We start from the raw sequence: 25,182 nt of genomic DNA on the forward strand, positions 1-25,182 counted from the left end.
TTGAAGGGTGTTTAGATAGTACTATATTTCTTCTCCTGACTGTTTTCCATATCGTGCGTTATTTGGTTAAAAATTTTCATTATCGGGTGTTTTTGGAATTCTGTTAATGCTATAACTCTGGTAATTTTTGGTTTTACCAAAAAAGTAATTATGATAAATTGTTTGAATTTTTGAATATGCCGGCTATTTTTTACGGAAGTAAAATACGGAATCAAAGGAAATTTCCTGTATAGTCATGCAAATCAAGTGAAACCCTTCAATAGCCCTCTCTTCTATAGCCCTTCCGAGAATTGACGCCAATCCGCAGGTAGGTGTACCAGGACCTGCACGGGGAGCGCGGGATATGCGGTTATCACTGAGGCGAACACTCAGGCGTGAACAAACAAAAGAATAGCAGGCTATAATATGTTAGTTCCCACCCACCATCAGCCCTAAAATCGGCGCTACAGTAGAGTTTCACTTTACCCGAAAATATATGGTTTTCAAGGTCAACACTGATAAGACTGATGCTTTTAAAAATAAAAATAAACTGTTGAAATTTTCTTATTATAGAAGCTATTAGATAGGTGCAAAATTTGACCCTTTGAAAAAGGTTAGGTATTTGATTAATATTATTTTTGTATTTAGTCAAACTGATGTCCCCTCGCCCCCAGAAGAGGTTGAAAAGGGGTAGGAATTTCTCTAACATTATTTCTGTGAAATTGGTGCCTTTCCATTGCCAGGAGACGTTGGAAAGATGAAGGTATGGTATGAATATGCTTTTTAACGGTACTGATAGTATTTACGCTTCACAATAAAGGGTAATGTTTTATGCTTCAACATTAAAAACTATGTTTGTAGATATTTCCATGTCCATGCTTATAATGGATGCATCGAAGTACATCATTATACGAAATTATAAAAGATGTTGTGAACCTAACAATTTTCTTTGATGATACGTGGTTTTCTTAAGTTTTGCTAAATGCTTTTTGTGACTTCACATCCGGGAGGAAAAAAACAGCCGGCAAAGTTGTTCGTTGCCGGCGCCGTCAGGCTAGTCACTACGTTAAATTAGCCGTTCTTCAGGTTTAAGGCCAACAATATCACAGCATCTTTCAAAAAATTTCTTGCCCACTTCCTTGTTGTTGGCGATAGTTTTTTTCCAGGTTGATTCCTAAAAAATGCACAGTACAAGTACTCTGTATGGAAAGTAATCCAAATCATAAATTACCTAGATATACACTGTTAGAAAAAAGTCGCTGAATCACACCGATTAGTGAATCATTTTCGCTCTACAACTGAAGCGTGTTATCCCACATCTCTGTAGGTGAAAAGTTCGGTGTCGAACGTGAAAGCGTACCTTTTTCATCTCAGCAAGTGCGAATATTGACAGTTCTTGCATGGTTCTGGTGTTACATGTCACGTAGGCCAGCCTCGTTTAGAGGTGAAAATGCACGAGCAAGAACCGGAGCTCCTCGACTTCACGATTCGTTTTCGGTGGCTAACTGGCTATTATGAGGAGTTTTGAAGTAAACTGAATTTTCCAGGGTGTCAAGAGAATGAAAGTTCATGCAATTTTGCTATGTTATATCATTATAGAAAAATATAAGAAACTTAACTCTTATTGAACCTGCTTGTGCAATTTTGTTGCACAATTTTTTAAAAGTTTATGTTGGTTTACAAAATGTGCTTTCAAATTTGCGTACGTTTAACAGATATTGAGAAATTTTGAAACGATTTGAAAATAAATAAAACTTGTGAACATTTTTTTTTGTTTAATTTTGTAAGGTTTCACGGAAATGAAAAAAATTGTTTTAGGTTCCTAGCAATAATTAAAGTAAATTTTTTATTGCCAAACATTAATTTCAGGAGATTATTTTAAAACATTTCAAAACATTAAAAAAGATTTCAAAAATGATCAAAGTATCTAAAAAAGTTTGAAGGCATTTTTTTTTTATTTTGCAGAATTTAAAAAAATCTGTAAAAATTTGAATAATTTTTAAAGATTAGAAGATTAGAAAGTCTGACAAGATTAAAAAAAAGAATTATTTTCCTAATATTTGTGTGAAAAGTTTTAATGATTTTTTATTTTGAAAAATGAACTTTAAAAGAAAATTAAAGAAAACTTTTAAACACATTAAATGATTTCCTGATTGTCGAAAAAGAATGTTGAAGGTTTAAAAAGCAAAATGTTTCAATTCGCTATTATTAAAAAGTTGAACAAATGTAAATAATCGAATAAAATCAAGAAATATTTAGTAGAATTAATTAAATTCAAAAATAATTTAAACTTTAGAAGAGTTTCAGAACGTAGGATAGACTTATTTAAAAAACAGAACAATCTAAAAATTCTTGTAGAAGAAAAAAAACATGCCCCTGGAAATTGTGTACAATTGTCAGTCTTAAAAAATAAAATTCTAATGATTTTTTAAAAATTACTTTTAGCGCATTTCTTCTCAGGTTGAATCCCCGATTTAAAAGGCAAGAGATCCAATTATTTTCAATAAAAATAAGTAATGAAATAAATTTTGAAAAATCCAAAAAGAAGACACATCTTTGTATGCTTAGAGATATGATTTGTTTACTTAGAATAAGTTCTATGCAATTTAAAAAAATTATTTTAAGTGCATATAAAATTAGTCAAATTATTTCTAAAAATTGGAAACATTTAAGAAATGTAGTATTAAAATGCACTTAAAATTTAGGATTTTTGTATTTAATTTTGAAAAGATATAATAGATATATATATGTAAAATAAATAAATTCTAATAAATGTCGAGAAACGAAGGACTTTCATACTTTTTGTTTGCGAAAAAGATATTCCTCAATTCTCAAGTGTGAATAGTAAGAGAACTGACGTCAATTAAACATTTATAATTAATGAAAGATTTTCATTTTTCCCGTAAGTACAATAGACTTATCATTTGATAAAAATGTTGTGAAAATTTTTCTTTGAAGGTGGTGTGGAAAGGAGGTTTATCAAAAAACGTGTGGGATTTTCTAACAGACAACTGTATGAATTTCTGATCTTTCTTATTTTTATTTTTTAAGTGCATATTAATCTACTTTATGTTTAGGGCAAAATCTTGTGCTGAAAAACGATAAAAGAAATATAGATTTCTGAAACTGGTCCATAAGGTTAAACCCAAATCTGTACAACCGTTTGTTAACATTTTTGGAATTTTTTTGGTATAATTTGAAAGGCGATTCTACATAATGTTTTACTAACTAATGGAGATATATTTATAATTTTATTTCTGAAATCTATTCCCTAAGAAACATATTAAAACAAAATTTAGGAATATTTATAAAATTATGATAATTTTACATTTTAAAAATTAATGTATACAGAGTATAGTTTCTATATGAAATTTCACGACGGTTTTTTGAAGCATGTTTGATCCTAGGGCAGATCAAGGAAAATATTCTAAACGTATGTTCCTTAGTTCACGAGATCTTTCACGAGATATTTCTTCATAAAATAAAATTTGTTAAATTAATTTTACAATTATTTTACAATGGAAATCTAATTGTAAATGCTAAATTTGGTAATATTGAGATAAGTATCATAAGACATTAAAGGATTCGTAGAGTTTTCATATATTAAGAATGTTTAAAGTTGAAAATTTAACGATTTTGTTGCCCTTTCTTTTAAATTATTTTTTCAGTTGAAAATGCATGCTTTTCGAATAAAAAATGATTATTTTTGTTTTAAAATATATTTTTTGGTTCATCATTTAAAATTTTTGTTGAAAATTCGCTTTTTTTAGTTAAAAAATAATTTTTGCATACTGAAAATTTAACTGTATCATTTTTAGTTCAAAATTTTGTTTATTTGAAAATTTAACAATTGTTTTGAAAATATGATGTCTTATTTTTGCTTGAAAATTGACCTTTCTCAGTTAAAAATTAATCTTTTTTGGAAGAAAATTATTTTTCTTGTTTGAAATTCATGTATTTTAATTAAAAATTAATTTCTTTGGTTGAAAATGCATTTTTTGATCAAAATTCTTTTCTTTTGGTATAAAATGATTGACAGTGAAACCATACAAAATTCTTAACACATTGTTACAAGTTTCAGTTTTTTTTAATCGTTTCAAAATTTCTAAATATGTCCTAAACTTACTCAAATTGGAAAGCACATTTTTCTAACCAACATAAACTTTAAACAAAATTGTGCAACAAAATTGCACCAGAAGGCTAGATAAGAATCAAGTTCTTGTTTTTTTCTAAAATTATATATAACATGGTGAAATTTCAAAAATTTTATACACACTCTTTTATACCCCTTTTAAAATTTTTGTAAAATAATAATAAAAATTTGTGTTCTTTTTTTCAATTTTCTTTCAAAATTCATGCCATTCCATTGTTGGTAAAATTTTTTTATTTAAATTGAAAATTCAACTATATGTTTAAAAATCTAACTATTCTGTTGTAAATTAGACTTTTTTAATTCAAAATATTTTTTAGTTGAAAATTCATTTTTTACATCGAAAATTAAACTATCTTGCTGAAAATTAAATTTTTTGTCTGAAAATGTAATGATTCTATTTTTGGTTAAATACTTATTCTCTAGTTTTGATATTTATTTTTAAAGTTGAAAATTTAACGATTTTCTCAAAGTTTTTTTAAATTATTTTTTTAGTTGTAAATTCATCTTTTTTAATAGGAAATAATTGTTTTCGTTTAAAAATTGATTTTTTGGTTGATATTTCAACTGTTTTGTTGAAAATTCGATTTTTTTTAGTTGAAAAAATATTTTCTTATACTGAAAATCAACCATTCTCAGTTAAAAATTAATCTTTTTTGGCAGAAAAGTATTCTTCTTGTTTAAAAATTCATCTATTTTAATAAAAACTTCATTTCTTTGGGTGAAAATGCATGTTTTGATCAAACTCCGTTTCTTTTCGTATAAAATGGTTGAAATTTCATGTAGTTTTTTGAAAATTAAACTAATTTGATGAAAATGTTTTGGTTGTAAGTTAATTTTTTTAAATGATAATGTAACCGTTTTTCGTTGAAAATTGATCTATTTTGTTAAAAATTCTTTTTTTTGTTTATTGGTTTGAAAACTAAATTATTTGTTTGCAAATTCGGTTTTCTGCTGGAAAATTTAAATATTTTTTTGAAACTTTGATTTTTTGGGTTTGATAATTGTTGTTGACTGAAAATGGGACTATTCAATTTTTCCTTGAAACATTATTTTTCAGTTGAAATTCAACTATGTGGTTAAAAATTCATGTAATTTATTGCAATTTAGTATTTTTTGGAAGAATTTGTTTTTGTACGTAAATTCGTTTCTTTGGTTGAAAAGTGGACTACTTTGTTGTAGATTTGATTATTTTTTGATTCAAAACTATTTTTTTCGTGCAAATTTAATTGTACCATTTTTGGTTATAAGTAAATCTTTTTTATTAAAAATTAATTTATTTTCTTGAAAATTCCATTTTTTATCTGAAAATTTAATAATTCCATTTTTGGTTTAATGCTTATTGTGTCAGTTTTCGCACCGTATAGTGTCGATTGTATGTTTATACCACTCTAACCTCAAAATCTCAAATTTGACCAGATTTTTTCGCCTTTCGTGGTATTAAATACTGTTCGATATTTGTGTGAGAATTGATTTTTAGCAAATGAGACTTTTCTCACTCGCTTCGCTAGTGCGGAAAACGTCTCATTCGTTAAATAATCACCTCTCACACACGTATCGAAATGTACTATTCTCGCTCCGGCTTAGCGTTTGATTGCACACTTTCAAGTGAAACTTTAAGTTTAGATTAAGACTTTCACATCTCCTCGGTGTGATTCGTTAGTATTTTCAACACTGGGAAGTTGAGAGTTCGTAAATCTACCAACTTTACACCGGAGAAAATATCGCACCGTATCATTACAACTTCGCACTTCGATGTGACGTGTTTTCGACGAATTTTTTCTAACACTGTATGGTGTTAATATTACAGTAATCAAGATGCCAATGTTACTGATTTTTTTCTAGTTTTTATGAACCTCAAAATCTTTTTACGTTATAAAATGCAGAGAATCAACCGGTTTGTGTCATTAACTTCTACGTTAAATATATATTTTTAACGTCTATTAAAATTGCGGTGAAAAGAAATATTTTGCTTATTCAAAACTTTATTATGGTTAATTGCACTTTTACCGTCTAAATACATAGAAACATTAGGTACATATTTTGAAAGAAAAAGTTGTACCTTGCAGTCTGCATAATATTTTCCTGAATCATATTTGACATCGTCACTTACAGCTAAATAAATTGTTGTTTGTGTCCCTTGCTCTACAGTCTGTAAGAATCAAGTTATTAAATTATTCTCTATTGAAATAAATTTTATATAATTATTATTAGCTATGTCTAGATAAACATAATTATATACGGTGGGCCTACACTTTCTTACCTTACAAAAGATTCCAAAGAACATCTTCCAAAAAAGTGCGATGATGATATTTTGGTTTCCCATAAATATATCTGTTTTTACGGCACCAGGATGTAGACTATTTGAAGTCACACCTTAGGAATCGAATGCAGATGATATTTAATATAAAATAACTTCACTCGCAACATAAGTACAAAATACACGAGATGTGGAAAATCCCTTCCCACTTGATGCTTATGATATTTTTTATAACAAATGTATGATTTCAGACTCCTTAAATTACTTAAATTACGTAACGTCTCAAAAGGCGGGAGGGGGGTGGGGTGGAGACAATTCCTTATGATTTGTTACAGAAGGGGGTAGGGGTATTTATTTTTTTCAAATTCACAAAAATTTTATGCTGAAGATTATCTTTTGAGTTATAAATTTTAGTATTTTATGGAAAACTCAACAATTTCCATAAAAACACATCTTTTTTATGTGCAGATTCAACGGTTTGATTGAAAATTCTTCTTTTGGGAACCTGTTTTTGATGAAAATTATTTTTCTGTAAAGTTGTCGTTTTGAATTAAAAGTTAATCATTTTGCAAGATAAATATTGCATCTTATTTGGAAAAAATGAAACTGGTTTTTGAAAATTAAGCTATTTCCTAGAAAATATACTTTTTGTTTCAAATTCCTATTTTTATGTTAAATAATTAATTGGAAACTTTTTGGATTAAAGTACAATTCTTTTTTTTAAATTATCTTTGGGATTTTAAAATTCACCTGTTTTAGTAGAATTTTCGTGTTTTTTTTTTCAACAAAAATGTAACTGTTTGATTGAAAATTGAACCTCTTTTTTTGAATTTTTTCTTTAGATGTTAAAATTGACCTATTTTTGCAGAAATGACATTTTTCTTGGATAAAAATGCAACTATTTGGTTGAAAACTCAACAATTTTGTTGAATTGATACTTTTTGGTAAAAAATTCTTCTTAAATTTATATTTTTGTGTTTAAATATGAACGGAAATCTTTTGTGGATAAAAGTTCACGTTAAAAAAAATGTCACTTTTGACTAAACATTCATCTTTATTTAATGTTAGAAAATTCATATTTTGATCTTGAGAAGTCGACTGGAATCTTCTTTGGATAAATATAAATAAATAAAAATGCAATTATTGAAAATATTATTTTTTGTAGAAAGTTATTTCTTGTTCTAATATTCATGCATTTGATTGCAGAAATCCAACAGAAATCTTTTTAAACGGGAAATTCGACTATTAAAAAAAAACTTACTTATTTAATTTAAAAATTCATTTGTTTTAGTAGCAATATCTTCTTTTTATAAAAATTCTGTTTTTTGTTAAAAAATTATTCTTTTTTGCTTGAGTGTTGATTTTTAGTTAAAAATTTAACTCTTTGCTTAATATTGATCTATTTCGTTATAAACAATATTTTTTAATTGATAATTCAACTACTTGCGTTGAAAATTTAACTGTTAGGGGAACAGTCTTTTTTTGGATTAACATTAATTTTTCAACTGAAAATATAACTTTTTAATTTTTTTAAAAATTGATCCTTTTTAGTTCGAAGTTCTGCTTTTTTGTAAAAAAATCAATTTCTTGGTTTGAAATTTTACTTTATTTTCTTTCTCAGGTGAAAAATCTTTATTTGTTAAAAATTCTTATTTTTAGTTTTAAAATTCTCTTTTTTCTGTAGTTTAATTTAGTTTATTTATTTCAAATATACACTTTTGGTATTTGTACATAAATAAAAGTTCTTAGTCTACATTTTCTCAAATCTATATAGTTCCTTTTTTCGCAGTTTTCAAATTTATTTACATTATTTTCTGGCATACGTTTACTTTTTTGCTGTCCGGTTGTTCCCTGGCGACCCTCACTTCTCTTTTGACTAATATCGTTGGCTAATATTTCGAAAGGTCTCGCATATTTGCACACCTCGGGACACGGTCTTTCTTCCGATTCTGGCATAAACGGACAGTAAAATCTGTATACTGTGACCCCCTATTAACCATCAACCACTCATCTAACTCCTTAACTGTTTCACGATCAATGAATTGCTTAGCTTCATTGCATTTTCAAATGTGATATATATATCTTCCTCCTCATCCCCAAACAAGCGACAAAGACAATTTTCTTTATAACCCTTATTTCCTGCTTTACCGTCATTTCCCCATATTATCCTAGCCAGCTGTTCCTTGTCTATTCCTTTGATATCTTTCGCTTTCCAGTATTCTTCCCTCTCTATCCCATTTTTTATACTTTTGTATACTTTTCAATAATCTGAATGATCAATTTTTCGCCAATCTGACTGACAATCCTGTTTCATCTTCCTTAGAATCTCTCTCCCCCTAAGTTCCTTGGCACATCTTCTAATTCCCCTCCTTGCCATATTACCTCCAAGGTCTTGCCATCTTCTACTTCTTTTAATGCTGCCGCTATATCTTTTCCTCAGACTGACGGATTACAGTTTATGCAGCCTCTTATGTGCTCCATAAGACACATTTTTGGTAACCTATATTCCTCCATTTTTAATATTTCATTAAGATAGTTACTCGTCCTTCTTCTAGTCTCAACTTCCGCGCTTCTTCTATCTGACTCTATTTTCCAGATGTGCGCAGGGGTATTTCTATTTAATTCCAAAATCATTTTTACATATCTACTCTGTACTTTCTTTTTTTTCCTTCTCATCCATCCCCATATTTCGACCCCGTTATACGCTTCTGCTTTTGCCCATACATCCAGTATGTAAAGCATTCTCTTTAACGCGTTGATTCCTGCCCTTTTCATCATTCCCCTTACTTCGTTGATAGATTTTTGCGCGTTGCCTACCAGGGCTGGTAGGTGTTTGTTAAAGGATCCGCCTAACGAAAACCAAAAACCTAAATATTGAAACTTCTCTACTACTTCGAGTGATTCTCCTTTAAATTTCCATTCTTCTCCAAATTTCTTCCTACCCCCTTCCTTAAACACCATCACCTTGATTTCTTCGACATTTACTTCTGATATAGTCTTACCAGCATATCTTTTCAGCGTATTTAACATTTCTTTGAGACCATCAGCGTGATCGAAGACGATCGCTAAGTTATCCTAACATTTCAAAGCAAACATCTTCGAATTCTCAATTACGGTTCCTCCTTCATTTCTTTTGGTTCTTCAAAAAGTATGTTTCTGTCTATTGTGTCAAATGCTTGTTTAAAATCTATAAATGCTACGTATAGATAGTCCTTCTCTTTTTTCAACTCGTTGTTTATTACAAAATTTAAGACAAAGATGTGATGGGTGGGACTTTTTTCCCTTAAAACCTTCCTGACTTTCCGTAAGCAATCTCTTTTCCTCTACCCATTCCCCTAGTCTTCTATCCATTATAGCTGCTAATATTTCGTAACCTAAATCTAGCAGTGAAACTACACTGCAGTTTTCCGCGTCGTCCTCGTCTCTATTCTTAAATATGAGTACTTTTCTGACTGCTTTCCTCACTTTTTTCCTCTGGTCTTTGCAATCTCCATCGAACAAGTCAACCCTTTTCTTAAAATTATTACTGTGGAGCCGAACCATCCTTACCATCCCCCTACTTCTTTTGTTAATTTTTTCATACTATCAATTATTATCTTTTCATCTGTCTTGACTTGCTTCTTTCTCTACTGTAAGCGCACGTGATCTAAACCCTCAGCCCATCGGCGTCAAGTTACAGGAGCGTGTTTATACGATGTCTTGTAAATGCCACTGAGAGGATACTAATGTTATCGGATGCAACGGCTCTAGGCTAATCACCTGAATCTTACAGGGTCCATGAAACATCTGATAACAATTTCCGAGGTGTGAGAGTGCTTTGGAAACTTTGCTTTAATTTTAATATGAATTTATGAATATTTCTAAATTTCAGACATTTATTTTAAATTCATAAATTAATGATAAAAAGCCGAAAGAAGGCAACTGACAATCTTCCTAAAGCAAGGTTTCTTTGCTAGAGAATTAAAAAAATTTTAAATACACATAGTGTTAAAAAGATTTGTTCAAAATCGTCTTCTCGTGTGTAGCAATACCCAAAAATTACATTTAACTACCAATTAAAAATAAAGAATTTTTGTGATCACACTATCTTTTACGATACTCACCCTTACAAAAATAAAAATTATCATCTTTGTTACGATTTTAAGACACTTGATAACCCATGAAATTCTAATTTTAAAACTATAACTTAATTTTCTCAGAATTGAATAATTTTATTATATCAACCTTTTCCTCTGTATTCAGTGTATCAAGTGTTTTATTTCGTATACTGCCTCAATTCGTGACCGTTTTTCGCCCTAGGGAGTAAAACTACACTTTCGTTCCCCCTGGCGTCACAATGCTTGAAAAACACTACTGCTTTATCCCAGCTTTACAGGTATCGAAAATCATACGATTAAACGAACTTGCCTTAAGTGAAGTTCAATCGGGATTCTGCTAGTACGTCTCGTCCAAATAGATCAAATGTAGCAACGCTAGTTGCTCGACTTTTAACCACAGATATTTTAAAGTTATTGTTTTTCCCGCTGTCTCCAGGGGTCGCCTGGTCGGTATTCTCTAAATTCCTCATCACGCTTTATGTGATTCAACTTTGAATTGCCAAGGGTGTATGGGAAGACGTAAAGGTGGGGCTGATCTATTCAGACGAGGCGTACTAGCATAATCCCGATTGAACTTCACTTAAGGTAGGTTCGTTTAATCGTATGCTACGTCGTATTATCCTCTAGATCAAATGTAGACATTTTAAGCAGAATATATGCGATTCAAAGTTATTTATTATAGTTGGGGTTGAAAACATAATCTTTTACGTCTAGGGTACACAGTTAAGCACTGATGCAGTAAAGCCGTGAGGTGATTCGCGTAGTGGTCGGTTATAAAAACGAGAAAATACGTAGGATTTTTTTGACCTACCTGCTGTCTTCTTTATAACCTCAATTCTAAGCCCCTTAAGATGACTCGCGGAAGTAGACGCATGTCTCGAGCCTTAGTCCGTATAAGTAGCTGTATCGATGCCACGATGTCTACAGTTAAATAATTTTAAACTAGTTTCGCGACACAAAGATTCGGGTTGTCGTTAAGGAATGGTAAGTGTAACAGCGGTTGTTCTTTCCCTATCGCTGAGGTTTTTATTCTGTCAGGTATATATATTTTCATCGCCTCTTCGGTGATTTTAATATTCTGGAATCCAATCTTAGAAAGGGTTTAATTTCGTTGGGCGGTTGCTAACGCGATAAGTGCAACTAATTTTTTAGAAATCTCTTCTAATGAAGGATCTGAATTCGGCCAAAAAACCGGAAGATAATTCAATAATGGATTTGGATCCCAGATATTATTATACTTCGGCCTATCGCGGAGCCGAAAGTATTTAGTGTTCCATAGGATTTCATCTTGTTTAGTTCTTTGATTAGGAATTTCAGCACATCCGGGATGGTAAGATGAAAGGTTATATATTATTATTGACATTATTATTTTCGCAATATTTCCACCATAAGCGTCAGTGTTTTTCGTATTGCCGATACGTGCTCTGGGACAACGATGCAAACATCACCGGCAGAGAATCTTTCAATACTCCTTGTTGGGTGAAGGTCTGGCAGACAGCATCCCTGCCACCACAGTAAGTTTTTGTGAAAGTGGATGGTCCTCTATAAAAGGGCATGTTAATAATTTACTATTTGGTCTTAAATAAATGGGATCTTCTACTAATAGGGACTCATATAATAAGAACCACGGTTGCGCTGGCCAAAGCGGCGCTACTACTATCCCTTCAGCTTCATCTAAGATGATTTTTTGGAGGTTTTTTAGAATCATTGAGAATGGAGGAAACGTATAAAATTTTTGATTTGCCCCTTTCATCGTGAAAGCATCTATTGTATGTGCCTTCGGGTCCTTTCTCCAGGATACGAATTCAGAGCATTTTTTGTTATTATTTGAGACAAATAAAGCTATTTTAATGTTATTAAAAGCAGATTTAATTTTATTGAAGGACCAAGGTGCTAATCCCCATTCCTTTTCGGGAGGTAGTTTGCGGGACTCATTATCAGCTATTACGTTATCGCGCGATGGGATATATGACGCGAAGATAAAAAGAGATTGCAAGTGGTGTTATCGATTCTCAAAAGTATTTTGCATAATTTCGAGTATTGGGCAAAACACTTCAGGCCATAAAAGGCAGCAAGAAGTTCCAAGTAATTAATGTGTGACTTCTGCTGTTGCTCATCTCATCAGCCATGGGCTGTCCGCCGTTACAGGCTGATCCCCATCCGGATAAGTTAGCATCCAAAAAAATCTCAATTTTATAATCTAATTTACTGATTGGATTATTAGTTGCAGGAATGGTCTTAATTCACCATTGAATGTCCGTACATAACTGCTGCGCAAGCTGCTACGAGTGTTCCTACGAACTGAGCCATCTCCCTAATTTTGCATGATGACTTATTTATAAAATCTATGACCCAAGATGTAATTCTTTGTTTATTCTCAGGGGTTAATTCCGCCAGCATTTGTTTCGTATTCCAAACAAAACCTATGAATTTTACTTTTTTGCACGGCACAAGTACACTTTTTATTTATTTACGACGAAACCTAATTTCTCTGATGTACAACCAGTTTTTTCTATGTTTCTCGCACACTCGTCCCTAGGTTTACCGACTAAAAGAAAATCATTTACGTAGATCACTGAGAGAAACGACCGTGATCTTAAATAGTGTGCTGTTGGCTTTAGGAGTTTGGTAAAAACAAATGGAGCCGTACATAAACCAAAAGGAACACACGTGAACTCGTAAATTGATCCTTCAAAAGTTTACCTTAAATAGTTTCTAAATGACCTTGCTACTGGGATCACGAGGTACGCATCCTCTAAATCTATTATTGCCAAAAAGGCACCTTGGAAAACCACTCTAGATACTGTCTTCCTGTCTTCAAGTTTAAACTGGGGACGTTTAATAAATTTTGTTAAGGCTTTAAAATTTACAATGAAACTCTTTTCTCCATTCGATTTAGATGTTAAAAAATGAGGAGAAAAAAATTTGGCCTTGAGTAAGTCCACATACTGAAATTGCTCCTTTCCAGAGTTCTTGTCAATTGTTTGTTTACAGTCTGTCAAAGTTTGACCTGTCATTCTAACCTCTTTTGTCAAGCGATCCTGCTGAGGTGTCGATGGGAACGAAATCATATAACCCTTTACAAACTTTCGGATTACAGGATCAATAGTTCCTTTGGCTCTAAGGATAGTTTTTTCGCCGGCCCCCCGCCAAGCTGGCCTGTAGCTATTCCTAGAGGGGCCTCTAAAGTTTATATCCTGGAAACGGCGGTCATTTGCTTCTGGCCTAAACGTGGAATCCACACATTTTCCATTAGAGTAAAAGCGGAGAGAAGGTTGATTTGGCCTCAGTAATTCTTTGCCCGATTCCTCTGCGGCCTTGGCCATTTTGACTCGTTCTCCGAAGTCGTCCCCGAAAAGGTGTGTGTCCACATCACAATCTTCAGCGACAGTTTTCACAATCGGGTTTAATTTAGGGATAATACAAGTGCGCCTTGTACAGGACGTTCTATAATGCAGATCAGTGAGGGGTCTACCAGAGTCTCTCAATAAACCGAGTAGGTTAGAAAGATTTAAAGAAGACTGTTCAGTTATTTCCTTCTCTTTCTTCAGATTTTCGACGAGACAGAGACCGATTTCTGCCACCCCAGCGCTCAGCTGTGACTGTGTACTCACTTGATATTTGTACAGTCTTTACTCCAGCTAAAAGATTCATTGTTTTGGATGACAGGGCGGTATCGTCCTCTTTTCCATCCATGCTCAGGGGGTGGGGGGAATTGCGATTGGCTGCGTTCACGTTCCTCAGATGTTAAGCTATATGAGCTAGGTTTTCGTCGACTATGCGCCTGGTTATGTTACCTTACTCGGAAATCGAGCAAGGAACCACCTCTTCTCGGAGATGTTTTGTCCAAGGTGTAAGCTGATGAGGACGATGCGTCGTAAGACGAGGACCTTGAATAGCGGCGTGGCCGCTTCGCGAGATCTCGATCGATGTCAGCTATGCGAAGAGCGTTCAGCTCGCGTTCTTCTTCTATACGGCTTCACGACTGAATGCTAGAAACCATGCTAGAAACAATGGGAACCCGATAAACACTTTATTGACGCTGTGGTCAGAGTCGCACAGAAGAGCGCAATGAGGAAATAGGAGAATACGGACCAGGCGACCCCTGGAGACAGCGGGAAGAAACAATAACTTTAAAATATCTGTGGTTAAGAGTCGAGCAACTGGAGTTACTGTGTTTGATCTAGAGGAAGAGACAACTTAGCATAATAGCAGGGATCATGCATGTAATACAAACAATTATTCGAGTTTCTGAAATAATTTTTTTTAAAATAACAAAACGGTCCAAACAACGTAAATTGTGATCAAGAAAGAGATGAATAACTTTTTGATTTTTCAATTGACAGAAAACAGAGAAAAAAGGAATTTCTTTTGAATTATTACTTAGCTCTAGCATATTCCGAAAGAAGCGTTTAAAAACAAGCAACCATCTGCATAAAAAGCATTTGTCAAAGAACAACATGTTCTGAAAAAATCCGGACTTGACACAAATAAAAGTTGTATAATTTATATATTTTAAATTAGAGAAAAAAATAAAGTACTTTTAAGCTATCAACTAACTATATATCGAAAACCAAAATATTGGTACACGAATTGTAGCATAACTTTATACTTTTTTAATTAAAAAATTAAGATTTTTCTTAACTTTGTTAGTTAGAGAAGAAAATTGCAAAAATAAAGTATTAACTTAAGTTTAGAAAAATTAGTTCAAGCCAATAAAAAGCATTTTTGAAATCTAGTACTAACATCCTTGTGCCCCATGGCCCTGTATTTGTTCAATTTTCTTACCAGTGCCTTCTAAACGTCTCGAAAATTCATTACTGCCTACAAGGATGGATAATTTACTATCGGGATAATACTGTAAATCTATTTTTTTAGTTTCTACTCCCTTCAGGTCATCAAAATCTATGTTTCCAATTAAGTGCAACATAGATGATATATGTATAATTCGACTTGGTGCTGATTTTTTCAGTAAACCTGTAAACATCCAAGTAAATATATATTTCAAGAATCGAAAGTTCTGGGATATAGTGTAAAAAAATTCAACTCCTTAATGTAAAACAAGGGGTACGATATATTTACCGATCAATAAATTTGTCAGCAAAAAATGTCCAAAGTGGTTAACTTGTAAGCCTATGTGAATACCATCGTCAGTTTTTTTATTTAAAAGACAATTTACGCCAGCATTATTGACAAGAACGTCTAATCGGTGTTCCGTTTTAAGTATGTCCTTCGCAAAATTTCTAACACTTTGGAATGAAGCTAAATCCAAGTGTTTTGCCACAATATTTTGGTTACCAGACAGTTCTATGATTTCGTCTGTAGATTTTAAAGAGTTTATCTATAATAAATCTCCAAACAGGTGGATATTGATTTTGATACGAAAATAAAAAGAATGGTGTAAGCTGTTTTTGAAAATAACTCAATTTTTGAATTTTTTTGTGAGGTTAGCAGGTATAGTTTTGTGGTGATAACACACTGAAATAAATTATATAGGTGTTGTATCTAGTATTTCTAAAGATATATAGCCGAATTCGCAATACAATTTAGGAAGAAGTTTACTCAGAAAAATATTTGGTTAAATGAACATAATTTTGATTGAATCAACCCTAGAATATGGTTGTTATATGGATGAAAAAATATTTGGTTGACCCAAGACAATTTTTGATTGTAAAATGTGGTTCATTATACCATATATTTTGGTTGATTCAAGAAAATGGGTTACCATCCAATTGTGTCATTGTGTGTGAATTAACTAGTAGTTTATTTAACTATGTACTAAATATCAGAGCACAAGAAATTTCCATGAAAAGACAATATTCCTGCAATGTCTACGTGTTCGTGTAGTAAATTTTAAACTTCAGTAATAAATAAACAATGAAAATAAAAACTTATTTTCAGAGTAAGTGTTAAGTATGCTTAATTGAATTTTATGTGACAGTTAATCCGGGTATTATTAACTTTTTTTAAAATAAGGTACATTTTTAACCAAAAATGGAATGGTGAAACTAATAAATAAAAACATTTGATTGCAAAAAGGAAAACAAATTTTGTACCATTTTCATACAAAAAAGACAAATTTCCAACAACATAAAAGAACTCTCGACGCAAAAGCTGAATGGTCAACTAAACCAGATTAATTTTCAACAAAATACTTCAATTTTAACTAGAAGTTGAATTTTCATTAAAAAAAGGACCATTTTTGATCAAAAATTGAATAGGTAACTTAAAATTACCAAAGTCATTTTTCATAAAAAAAAAGAGTTTTCAACAAAATACTTACAAAGTTTAAAGCCTAGTTGATTAATTTTCTGCCAGAAAAGACGAATTTTTAATAAAATTCAAGAACTTTCAACAAAAAAGTTCAACTTAAAAATAAAAAATATGCATTTTTAAATAAAAAGTTTTATTTACTTTAAAAAAGACCAGTTTTCACTCAATTTCAGGAATTCTTAACCAAAAAATTAAATTTTTAACTGTGAAAGATGAATTTTTAAGCAAAAAGTTAAATTTTCAGGAAAGAGAGAAAAATTAATTTTTAATTTCTAAGAAAGTAATTAAACTTTAAAGCCTAGTTGTTGAATTTTGAACTAAGTAAGATGAACTTGTAATCAAAAAGATTAATTTACTACCAGAAAAGAAAATTAAAAAAAAATTCAAGAATTCTCAACAAAAAAGTGAAATTTTCAACTGAGACAGAAGAATTTTTAAACAAAAGAATGAACTTACTACTATGAAAAAAAACTAATTTTGAATGAAATTAAAGAATTCTTAACAAAAAAGTTGAATTCTCAACTAAGAAAGATGAATTTTCAAACAAAAAACTTTTTAATTTTTAAGAAAGTAGTTTAAATTAAAAACCTATTGGTTGAATTTTAAAATAAGAAAAATGAATTTTTAAATAAAAGATCAATTTTTGACCAGAATAAAATGTATAAAATCATTTAAGCATGGATGATAAAAAATAGAATTTTGTTGCGCCTTGCACTTTCTTCGTACGACGAACCGTTTGCAGTGTACAGCGTTATAAATAAATTATTTTTAACAAAATTGCCATATTTGCAGAAACATTGCGATAAACTAAAATTTTTTCTCCTTAAATTGTTCTGAATAAGTTGCTATTTTCAAGAGGAATTCTTTTAGATTCTTCATTTATCAATAAACAATCATCCATATCAACTAGTCTTGTAATATTGCCTCAAAATGTTGCGAAACCTGTATCTAGCTTTACTACCACAATTTTTTGTTCATAATTCATTTTTCTAAATTTTTTATAACAATTGATACAAATAATGACCCTCAGTAACTAGAATTGACATACAATTTTTAAAATTAAATTCTTGGCACATGATTAAATTTTTCAATCTCGTCATATTTTCTCGTACGACGAGCCATTATTGATTAAAAAGCCATTTAAAAGCTACAATTTTCAAGTTATTAGTGATTGCCTTTTTTATATCGTTTATTTTACAGTTAGATATATAATTATCTGGGTAGCATTTTTATTGCCAGCATCTTATTGTTTACAACTATTTTTATTGACAAAAACACTTAAATAACAAAATCGATTTTTTCTTAATTTTTTTCTTAATCTATGGCACAAAATAAAACATCACACTCGAGATATTTTCTGGTACGATGAGATTTTATCGATTTTCTTTATTGTGAATTTTCGTTCATAACAATAATTATAAACAATAAGGGACATATATCGAAAATGCCACCCAAAATAATCATATTTTCTACGGTAAAATGAACGATATAAAAAAGATAATCGCTAATAACTTAAAAATTTTGTCTTTTATATTTATAAAAAATACATGGTTCATAAGGCCGTGAATAAATAATGGTTCATCATACGAGAAAATATCACGCGATAGAAATTTCATTTTGTTCAACATAAGCTCTGACTGACTGAAGTAATCGAATTTCGTCGACTGAATTAAAATTCTATTTATTTAAAAACAATGGTAATTGAAATCAACCCAATATAGCAAGCAAAACGATTTTGTTGAATGAAGAGTATTTTTTTTTAGATTTAGAAAGTTGGTATGCATCAAATTAAGGTTTATGATGATTTATGTATAATTAGACGAGTCTAATAAGAAATAACTCTGAACTGGTAGAGTTATAAAATAAATATAATGGTAACCTCCAATATGCTATTCTAAAACATTTGCTGCAAAAATTCTTAGAAAGAAAATCATAATAATCACTTTTTATTAAAGGCATCCTGAAGAAGAGTGTTTTACGGATCAAGAAATTGAAAAAACCCGGCAATTTTGTGTTACTGGAAAAAAACCGGCAATTTTATTTAGGATCAGGAATATTTTTTTCGATCCCAAAATCCACTTTTTTTTACTTAACTTCATGTTGTTGGTTATTCGAGAAGCGCACTTTGAAAAAAATTACTTAAAAATTAAAAAAAAAAAATTGTTTCTGGTTAAGTGTTAAAATAAGCACAGGAACGTTATTTGTTATTGGGATTATGAAAAATGTGCAAAATGTGTAGAATTCTAAAAAAATATTTTCCAGTATTTTGAAACATTTTCATGTCCACTCTAAATATTTTTAAAATAATTGTAAAATTATCTATTATGTATCCATGAATTTTCTATTTTTGTTCCATTTTGGGTTGAACTATTCAGAAAAAATCTTAGTTGATTTTTCAAAGTCTCGTTAAAAAATTGATCTTGGACACGACCCGTATAAAACCATCACCGCTTTACGATCATTGCTTAATTTCTTTTAATGCTAATTATATTTGAGTTTTCAATTTTTTGATGTGTATTAATTGATACGTATTGATTGTAACTTATTCTTTTAAATTGTAGGTTCCTATTTTACAATCTATGTATTTATTTACAAAAATAAATATAGAAATATATACATATTTATGGATGGGGTCTCTAAAGATAATACTTAAATTTCGTTAAAAATTTAAAAAAATAATTTTTTATAAAAACATTTCATTGTTGTATATTTGCTAATTCTTAGGCATGATGTGCGAGAATTGCAGCTCTTAAAATTACTTTCAAAAATGAAATGAACTCGGATATCACACCGGAAGTTATTGAAGAGAAATAGCTGTCTAAACTTATTTTGTATAAAAAAATTTACTAAAAAAGCTTTCAGCTTTAGTTATCATAAAATAACTCAATTCCCCAGCATCACAGTTCAAAATATTTTTTTTAAACAAGATAAAATAGACTGAATTATCTAAAATTCCGAAGAAATAGAATGCTCTAGCTGTAATAGAACTGCATTTATGGCCTGCTGAATAAGGTCTTATTTTATGGAACCTATTTAAAAAGTTAGGTTTTTTTTGCTTTTGCTTATTTTTTCATTGTTGCAAGTGTATTTTTTCACGTAAAATAAAGCAGAAGCAAGAAATTTCAAAGAAACTTAACGTTTATGTAAGTCCTCTCTAAAAACGTTGAATTCAGGAGGCCATAACTGCAGTTCAATTAGAGGAATAACATTGTATTTTTTTCAGTTGTTTAGAAAATTCAGACTACTTTTAAATATTTTCTGAGAAATTTCAATTGTGGTCCATGAAAAATAATATTTTGAGAAAACTAGAATGAAAAATTTGTTAGACGGTTTTTTATGGAAATTAAGCAACAAGGAAAAAAATTTGACTGTCCTACCAAATATTTTGTCTAAATTATGAGAATCGATTAGATGTGAAGGCATCGTGGACCCAAAAAAATCTTCTTAATAACGAATTTGGAAAATTTACATTCTAAAGATGTGCGAAATTGATTTTTTATAAAAACCACTTCTAGTCTAAGCGATTTCAATTGCTACACAGCTAAGATAGCATTGCAAATTTATTTATCAGAATTATCTAAAGTATGACACGACAGGTGTTTATAAGATGAGAAACTCTTTCAAATAAAAATTTATTAAAAAAAAATTACATAAGAAAGAACCAATTAAAAAAAAGCAGAATTTTGCAAACATTTTTCGCCTATTTTTAAACATTTTAAAGTGACATGTTTAACATATATAACCTCTATTTAGGTGCCAAAATGAAAAGTTTATGCTAATCATGTTCCACTTTTGTGTTATCTCCACAAAATCATACTTAGTACAAAAAAAGAGTTTTCTAAAAAGAAAGCTCCAACGATTTTTGTATATTGATTTCAAAATGATCGTGAGTTATCGCAAGAACAAGAAGAAAAAAAACAAGAGGTGCTTACCCTTAGCTTCATTCAATTCTTTAAAATCAACTCCAGCCAAAATAACTTTGGCTCCCCTTTTTGCAAAATCTGTAGCTGCAAATTTTCCCATTCCTGAAACATTTTGTGATGATAAATTTCAATTTTAAAGAACAGTTAAAATTTTTGAAATGATTGTCATACCTCTACTTGCTCCAGTGACGATTATGACTTGGCCATCTAATCTTCTTTTGCTATCGAATTTTCCTTTGGTTATACTATTGTATAGTTTAAATATTATCAAGCCCACAGCGATATAAAAAAAATGCATACTTATATTCCAGTAAGTATCTCCCTAAATGAAATCAGAAAGTTAGTAATTATGCATTTCAATTGAAATTAATTATGAAAATATAGTCGAAGGGTGCCAAAGCATATCAGCCCTCTCTCTGCATTTTACAAAAACATTTACATAGGTTAAAAAAATCCTCCTAATTCATGATAAACATAGCACAGAAAACCAGCTTGCAATCAAAATTGGAAGTTGTATGAAATAAAGTAAAAAAGAACATCAAATTCACTTATAGACTTTTAAAACAATAATTAATAATTGATAATTTCAAATTGAAACTGTATCATTTTCAAATAAAGGCGTTAAAAATTGTATAACTTGAAATTGAAAGTGTTTGAATTGAATTATTGATTATTATTGAATTATTAAATTGAATTATTCCAAAAACAACATTAAAAATAAAAAGCAATTTTAAATGAGGAGTATTAAAACTAGAAAAGGGTCCATTTCGGAACGTTAAAACTTAAACGTAACTGAACATTATTTATGCCTGAAAAATTTAGTCGTTAGAAATCTTCATCTATTTTAATTTATGCGAAACAATATTTAACCTTTTAATTTCAAATATTCTAAATTTTAACATATTCATAAAAATTATTATTCAACCTTCAACGTCAAATATATTTCAGTGTGTAATGATTCGTTTTTTGGTTGCTATATATAATTCCAGTTTTTGAAATTGCATAATGTTAGGCTTTATAATTCAAGATTTTTTAAAGTTGTGTTTGGTATGTTCGATATTTTAGAAAATTTCTATATAAATAATCATTCATTTTTTAATTGTTGGTTCTCTGATTTTTTTATTTTTAAGGCTTAAATTTTGAAAAGAATTGCCTTAATTTTTCATTAATTGTGATTTACTCAGAGGAAATAACTTCAAAATTGATTAGTTGCAAATCCTTCAAACTGAAAATTGTGCAACTATCAATAGAATTAAGAATTCTTGAATTATGTTAAAAATTCGGTTTTTTAGTATAAAATTAATCTTATTATTTACCAATTAATTTTGTTGGTTAAAAATTATACAACTAGATTTTAAATTTGAACTACTTTATTAAAATTTCTAACAAATTTTTCTCTTTCTTTCTTAAAAATTCAACTTTTTGTTTGAGAACTTACAAATTTTATTGGAAATTTTTTTTATAGTAAATCAGTCCTTTTGTTAAAAAATTTATCTTTTTTAGTTGAAGCTTCAACTTTGTGGTGGAGAATTCATGAATTTTGTTAAAACTTCATTTTGATTAGTAGAAAATTGATCTTTTTGTAAAAAAATGTATCTTATAATTTGAAAAAATTTGTTTTATTAGAAATTTAAAAACTAGGTTTTAAATTTGAACTACTTTCTGAAAAATTGAAAAAAATGTATTTTCTTCTCAAAAATTCAACTTATTGATTGAAATTTCTTTATTTTATTAAAAAGTTCGTATTTTTTAGTAGTAAATTAATATATTTGTTTAGAAATTCATCTTTTTTATTTGATAATTCAACTTTTTGTTTGAGAATTCTTGAATTTTTTGCTAAAAATTCCTTTTCTTATAGAAAATTAATCTTGTTGTTTAAAAATGTATCTAGGTAATAAAAATGTAATGTAACTAGGTTTTAAGGTTGAACCATTTTCCTAAAAATGTATTTTTTATTTCACGATTAAAAATTTTATCTTAAAATTAATCTCTTTGGATGGAAATTGAAATATTTTCTTTGGAAACTCCTTTTTTTAGAAAAATTACTTTGGCGATTGAAAATTTACCTATTGCATTTTTGGTCTAAAATGGTTCTTCTTTAAGTAAAAATTAATCTTTTAGTTAACATTGAACTATTTTGTTAAAAATTCGTTTTTTTGTTGTTGAAGATTAATCTAGTTTAGTTGAAAATTCAACAATGTTATTTAGCAATATTATTTCCAGCACTTTGTATGATATTAAGCAATATTAAAAATATCTTAACTTGCCTCCATTGTATATTTTTGAATGGTCGGTTTCTTTTCTTGTTGTTACGGAATTGTAAAATTAGTTCATACTTTGGAGAATAAAACGCACACGTTTCAAGTTTTTAAACTTCCAAACAAAACTTTCGAAATGACATCAATATTGGATTGAATCAAATTGTACATAGAAACCGTTGAAAATTTCAAAGTCGATTGTACCGATGGAGAAGATAAACTGGAAAATAGACATTCTTATATGATTGTAAGTATTCGCATAAGTAGGGGAGAGTGGAATATGAAGTCGGTGTGGGGCATGTGTCAATCGCAAATAACTCACGTGTTTGCTGGTATTTATAATATTTTCTATTACGAAATGACTTTTTTCAGTGGCAGAAACAGTGCTAAAATATAATCTCTGTTTTAAATTACGTATCTGAAGAGTATAAAAATACAGTTTAGACGATTCAGTATTTTGCAGAAATTAAGCAATTACTTTTGTAAGCTTTCCAAATATATAGAAATTTATTAAATCTTGCAATATCACATACGCGACATAGAGATTGCAAAATTTGGAGTAGATGGTAACAGTGTTGGATAATGTTTCGGTTACTTGATCGGTAATGTAGAAAAACTGAAAGAGCTGATTATCTTCTGAATCTCGTAATTTTAAAATTTATTTCTATGTTTTGAATAAAAAATCAAATCTAAATTTAAGCTAATAATGAATTTGTAATTGCATATAGTTATATTAAAATTTCAATTTTAAACCAACACAGAATAGAATCCAATTAGGTTGCACTTTAATGGAGAAAAATTTTTTAGTTCAATAAATGATTTCTAAAAATAGCAGCTCATACTAATGCTGCTTATTCTCTTAAAATTTGGTTTTACTTTCAGTTAATTTTGCGATGAAAAAATTAAGAAAAATTGTAATGATTATTTTCATCTAAACTATGTAAAGTATATTTTTTAATAGAGAATCAATAGGAGCTTTCATTGTTCAAAAATCATTTTTTGAATTCCATAATTTTGTTTTTTGAGAAAGTATCATGATAATTTTCCTAAATTTTTTATATATTTTTATTTTGTGATTGATAGTAAACTTAATTCTAATATTTCTTGATTCAGGATGAAAAAGAAAATATTAAATAAACTCAATCAATCTGATTTCGAATACTATAGATTAATATATTTTATGAATTTTACGCACTTTAATTATAATTAATAGGCCGTTTCGTTTAAAGCCCGTCGCCATACTACATGTTTCCATATATAAATATTTATAGTCTCCCGAGGTTCATTCGTATAATGATCACAGAACAAAATCCGCTTTCTGCTTCCACCTGTGATTTATTAATATTCAAGTTAAATGCAATAAAAATTTGCGTTGTCATTTTAAGTTCAACAGATACTAATGCAAATAAAAATAATTGTTAGAAAATAGTGTTGCTACATTTTTTGGTGAAGAAATTATTTCTGATAAGAGTATTTAATGCACTTAGTGGATAAATTCATTTTTTCAAAATCTCGTTTACAAAATATTTCCCATTGATCAATATGTATGATTGAACAAAAGCTTCATACAGAATCTAAAAAAAGTTACAAAAATCTATATTGTTGCTAACAATATTTAATTTAAAAAGATATGAATTTTTTATTTTTATAGAATTTTCAATGTAAGAATTGAATAAAAATGTTACAAACGTTTAGATACTGTATTGAAAATGTCAAAATCCACAATATTTTCAATGCAGCTGTTTTGGTAATCATATATTTCTGCACAAGATCTTAAAACTTACATATTTAGTATTTGTTACTTACCTTGCATGAGAATGTGTTAAAAGGAATTCATGAATTGATTTTTAAAGCTATGAAATCCACCTCTGTTAAAAACAATGCCTTTTTTATTCTAATATATTAAAACGGTTGAAACTATTTTTAGAGCATCTAAAATGTTTTGCATAACTTGTTTGACGTCATCAATACTTTTTTCTAATTCTATCAATACAAGTTTATTTATAAGCATGTAAAATAACACAACAGCCTTCGCAAACTTGATGTCTTTACGTGATTTTAATTGGACTTAGAAAACAGCTAAAAAAAAGTAGAGTGATTTTGTAATTGAGTTAATTGAAAGAGATTATGTTTATCCGCATTTATTGAAAATATAAAAGTCACATAGAACCGATTATACACTTGCACAAGTACACAAAACGATCACATTATACAATATGCTGTTAGTGAACTTCGATAGAAT

At 29.5% G+C, this 25,182-nt stretch overlaps 1 protein-coding gene across 1 annotated transcript; it reads right to left on the reverse strand.

Moving 5' to 3' along the window:
* Nucleotides 1-794: 794 nt before the first annotated feature.
* LOC117168358 (retinol dehydrogenase 11-like) lies at nucleotides 795-24,166 on the reverse strand. Its single transcript, XM_033353946.1, has 9 exons — nucleotides 24,136-24,166; nucleotides 22,950-23,160; nucleotides 20,854-21,004; nucleotides 20,692-20,784; nucleotides 15,569-15,805; nucleotides 15,275-15,463; nucleotides 6,393-6,505; nucleotides 6,192-6,281; nucleotides 795-1,153 (listed from the first exon to the last, which is right to left on the reverse strand). Exons 2-9 carry the CDS (start codon nucleotides 22,953-22,955, stop codon nucleotides 1,046-1,048), a joined length of 987 nt encoding a protein of 328 aa, XP_033209837.1. The 5' UTR covers nucleotides 22,956-23,160; nucleotides 24,136-24,166; the 3' UTR covers nucleotides 795-1,045.
* Nucleotides 24,167-25,182: the final 1,016 nt, after the last annotated feature.

The sequence above is a fragment of the Belonocnema kinseyi genome, chromosome 2, assembly GCF_010883055.1.
Source record: "Belonocnema kinseyi isolate 2016_QV_RU_SX_M_011 chromosome 2, B_treatae_v1, whole genome shotgun sequence".
Lineage (NCBI taxonomy): Eukaryota > Metazoa > Arthropoda > Insecta > Hymenoptera > Cynipidae > Belonocnema > Belonocnema kinseyi.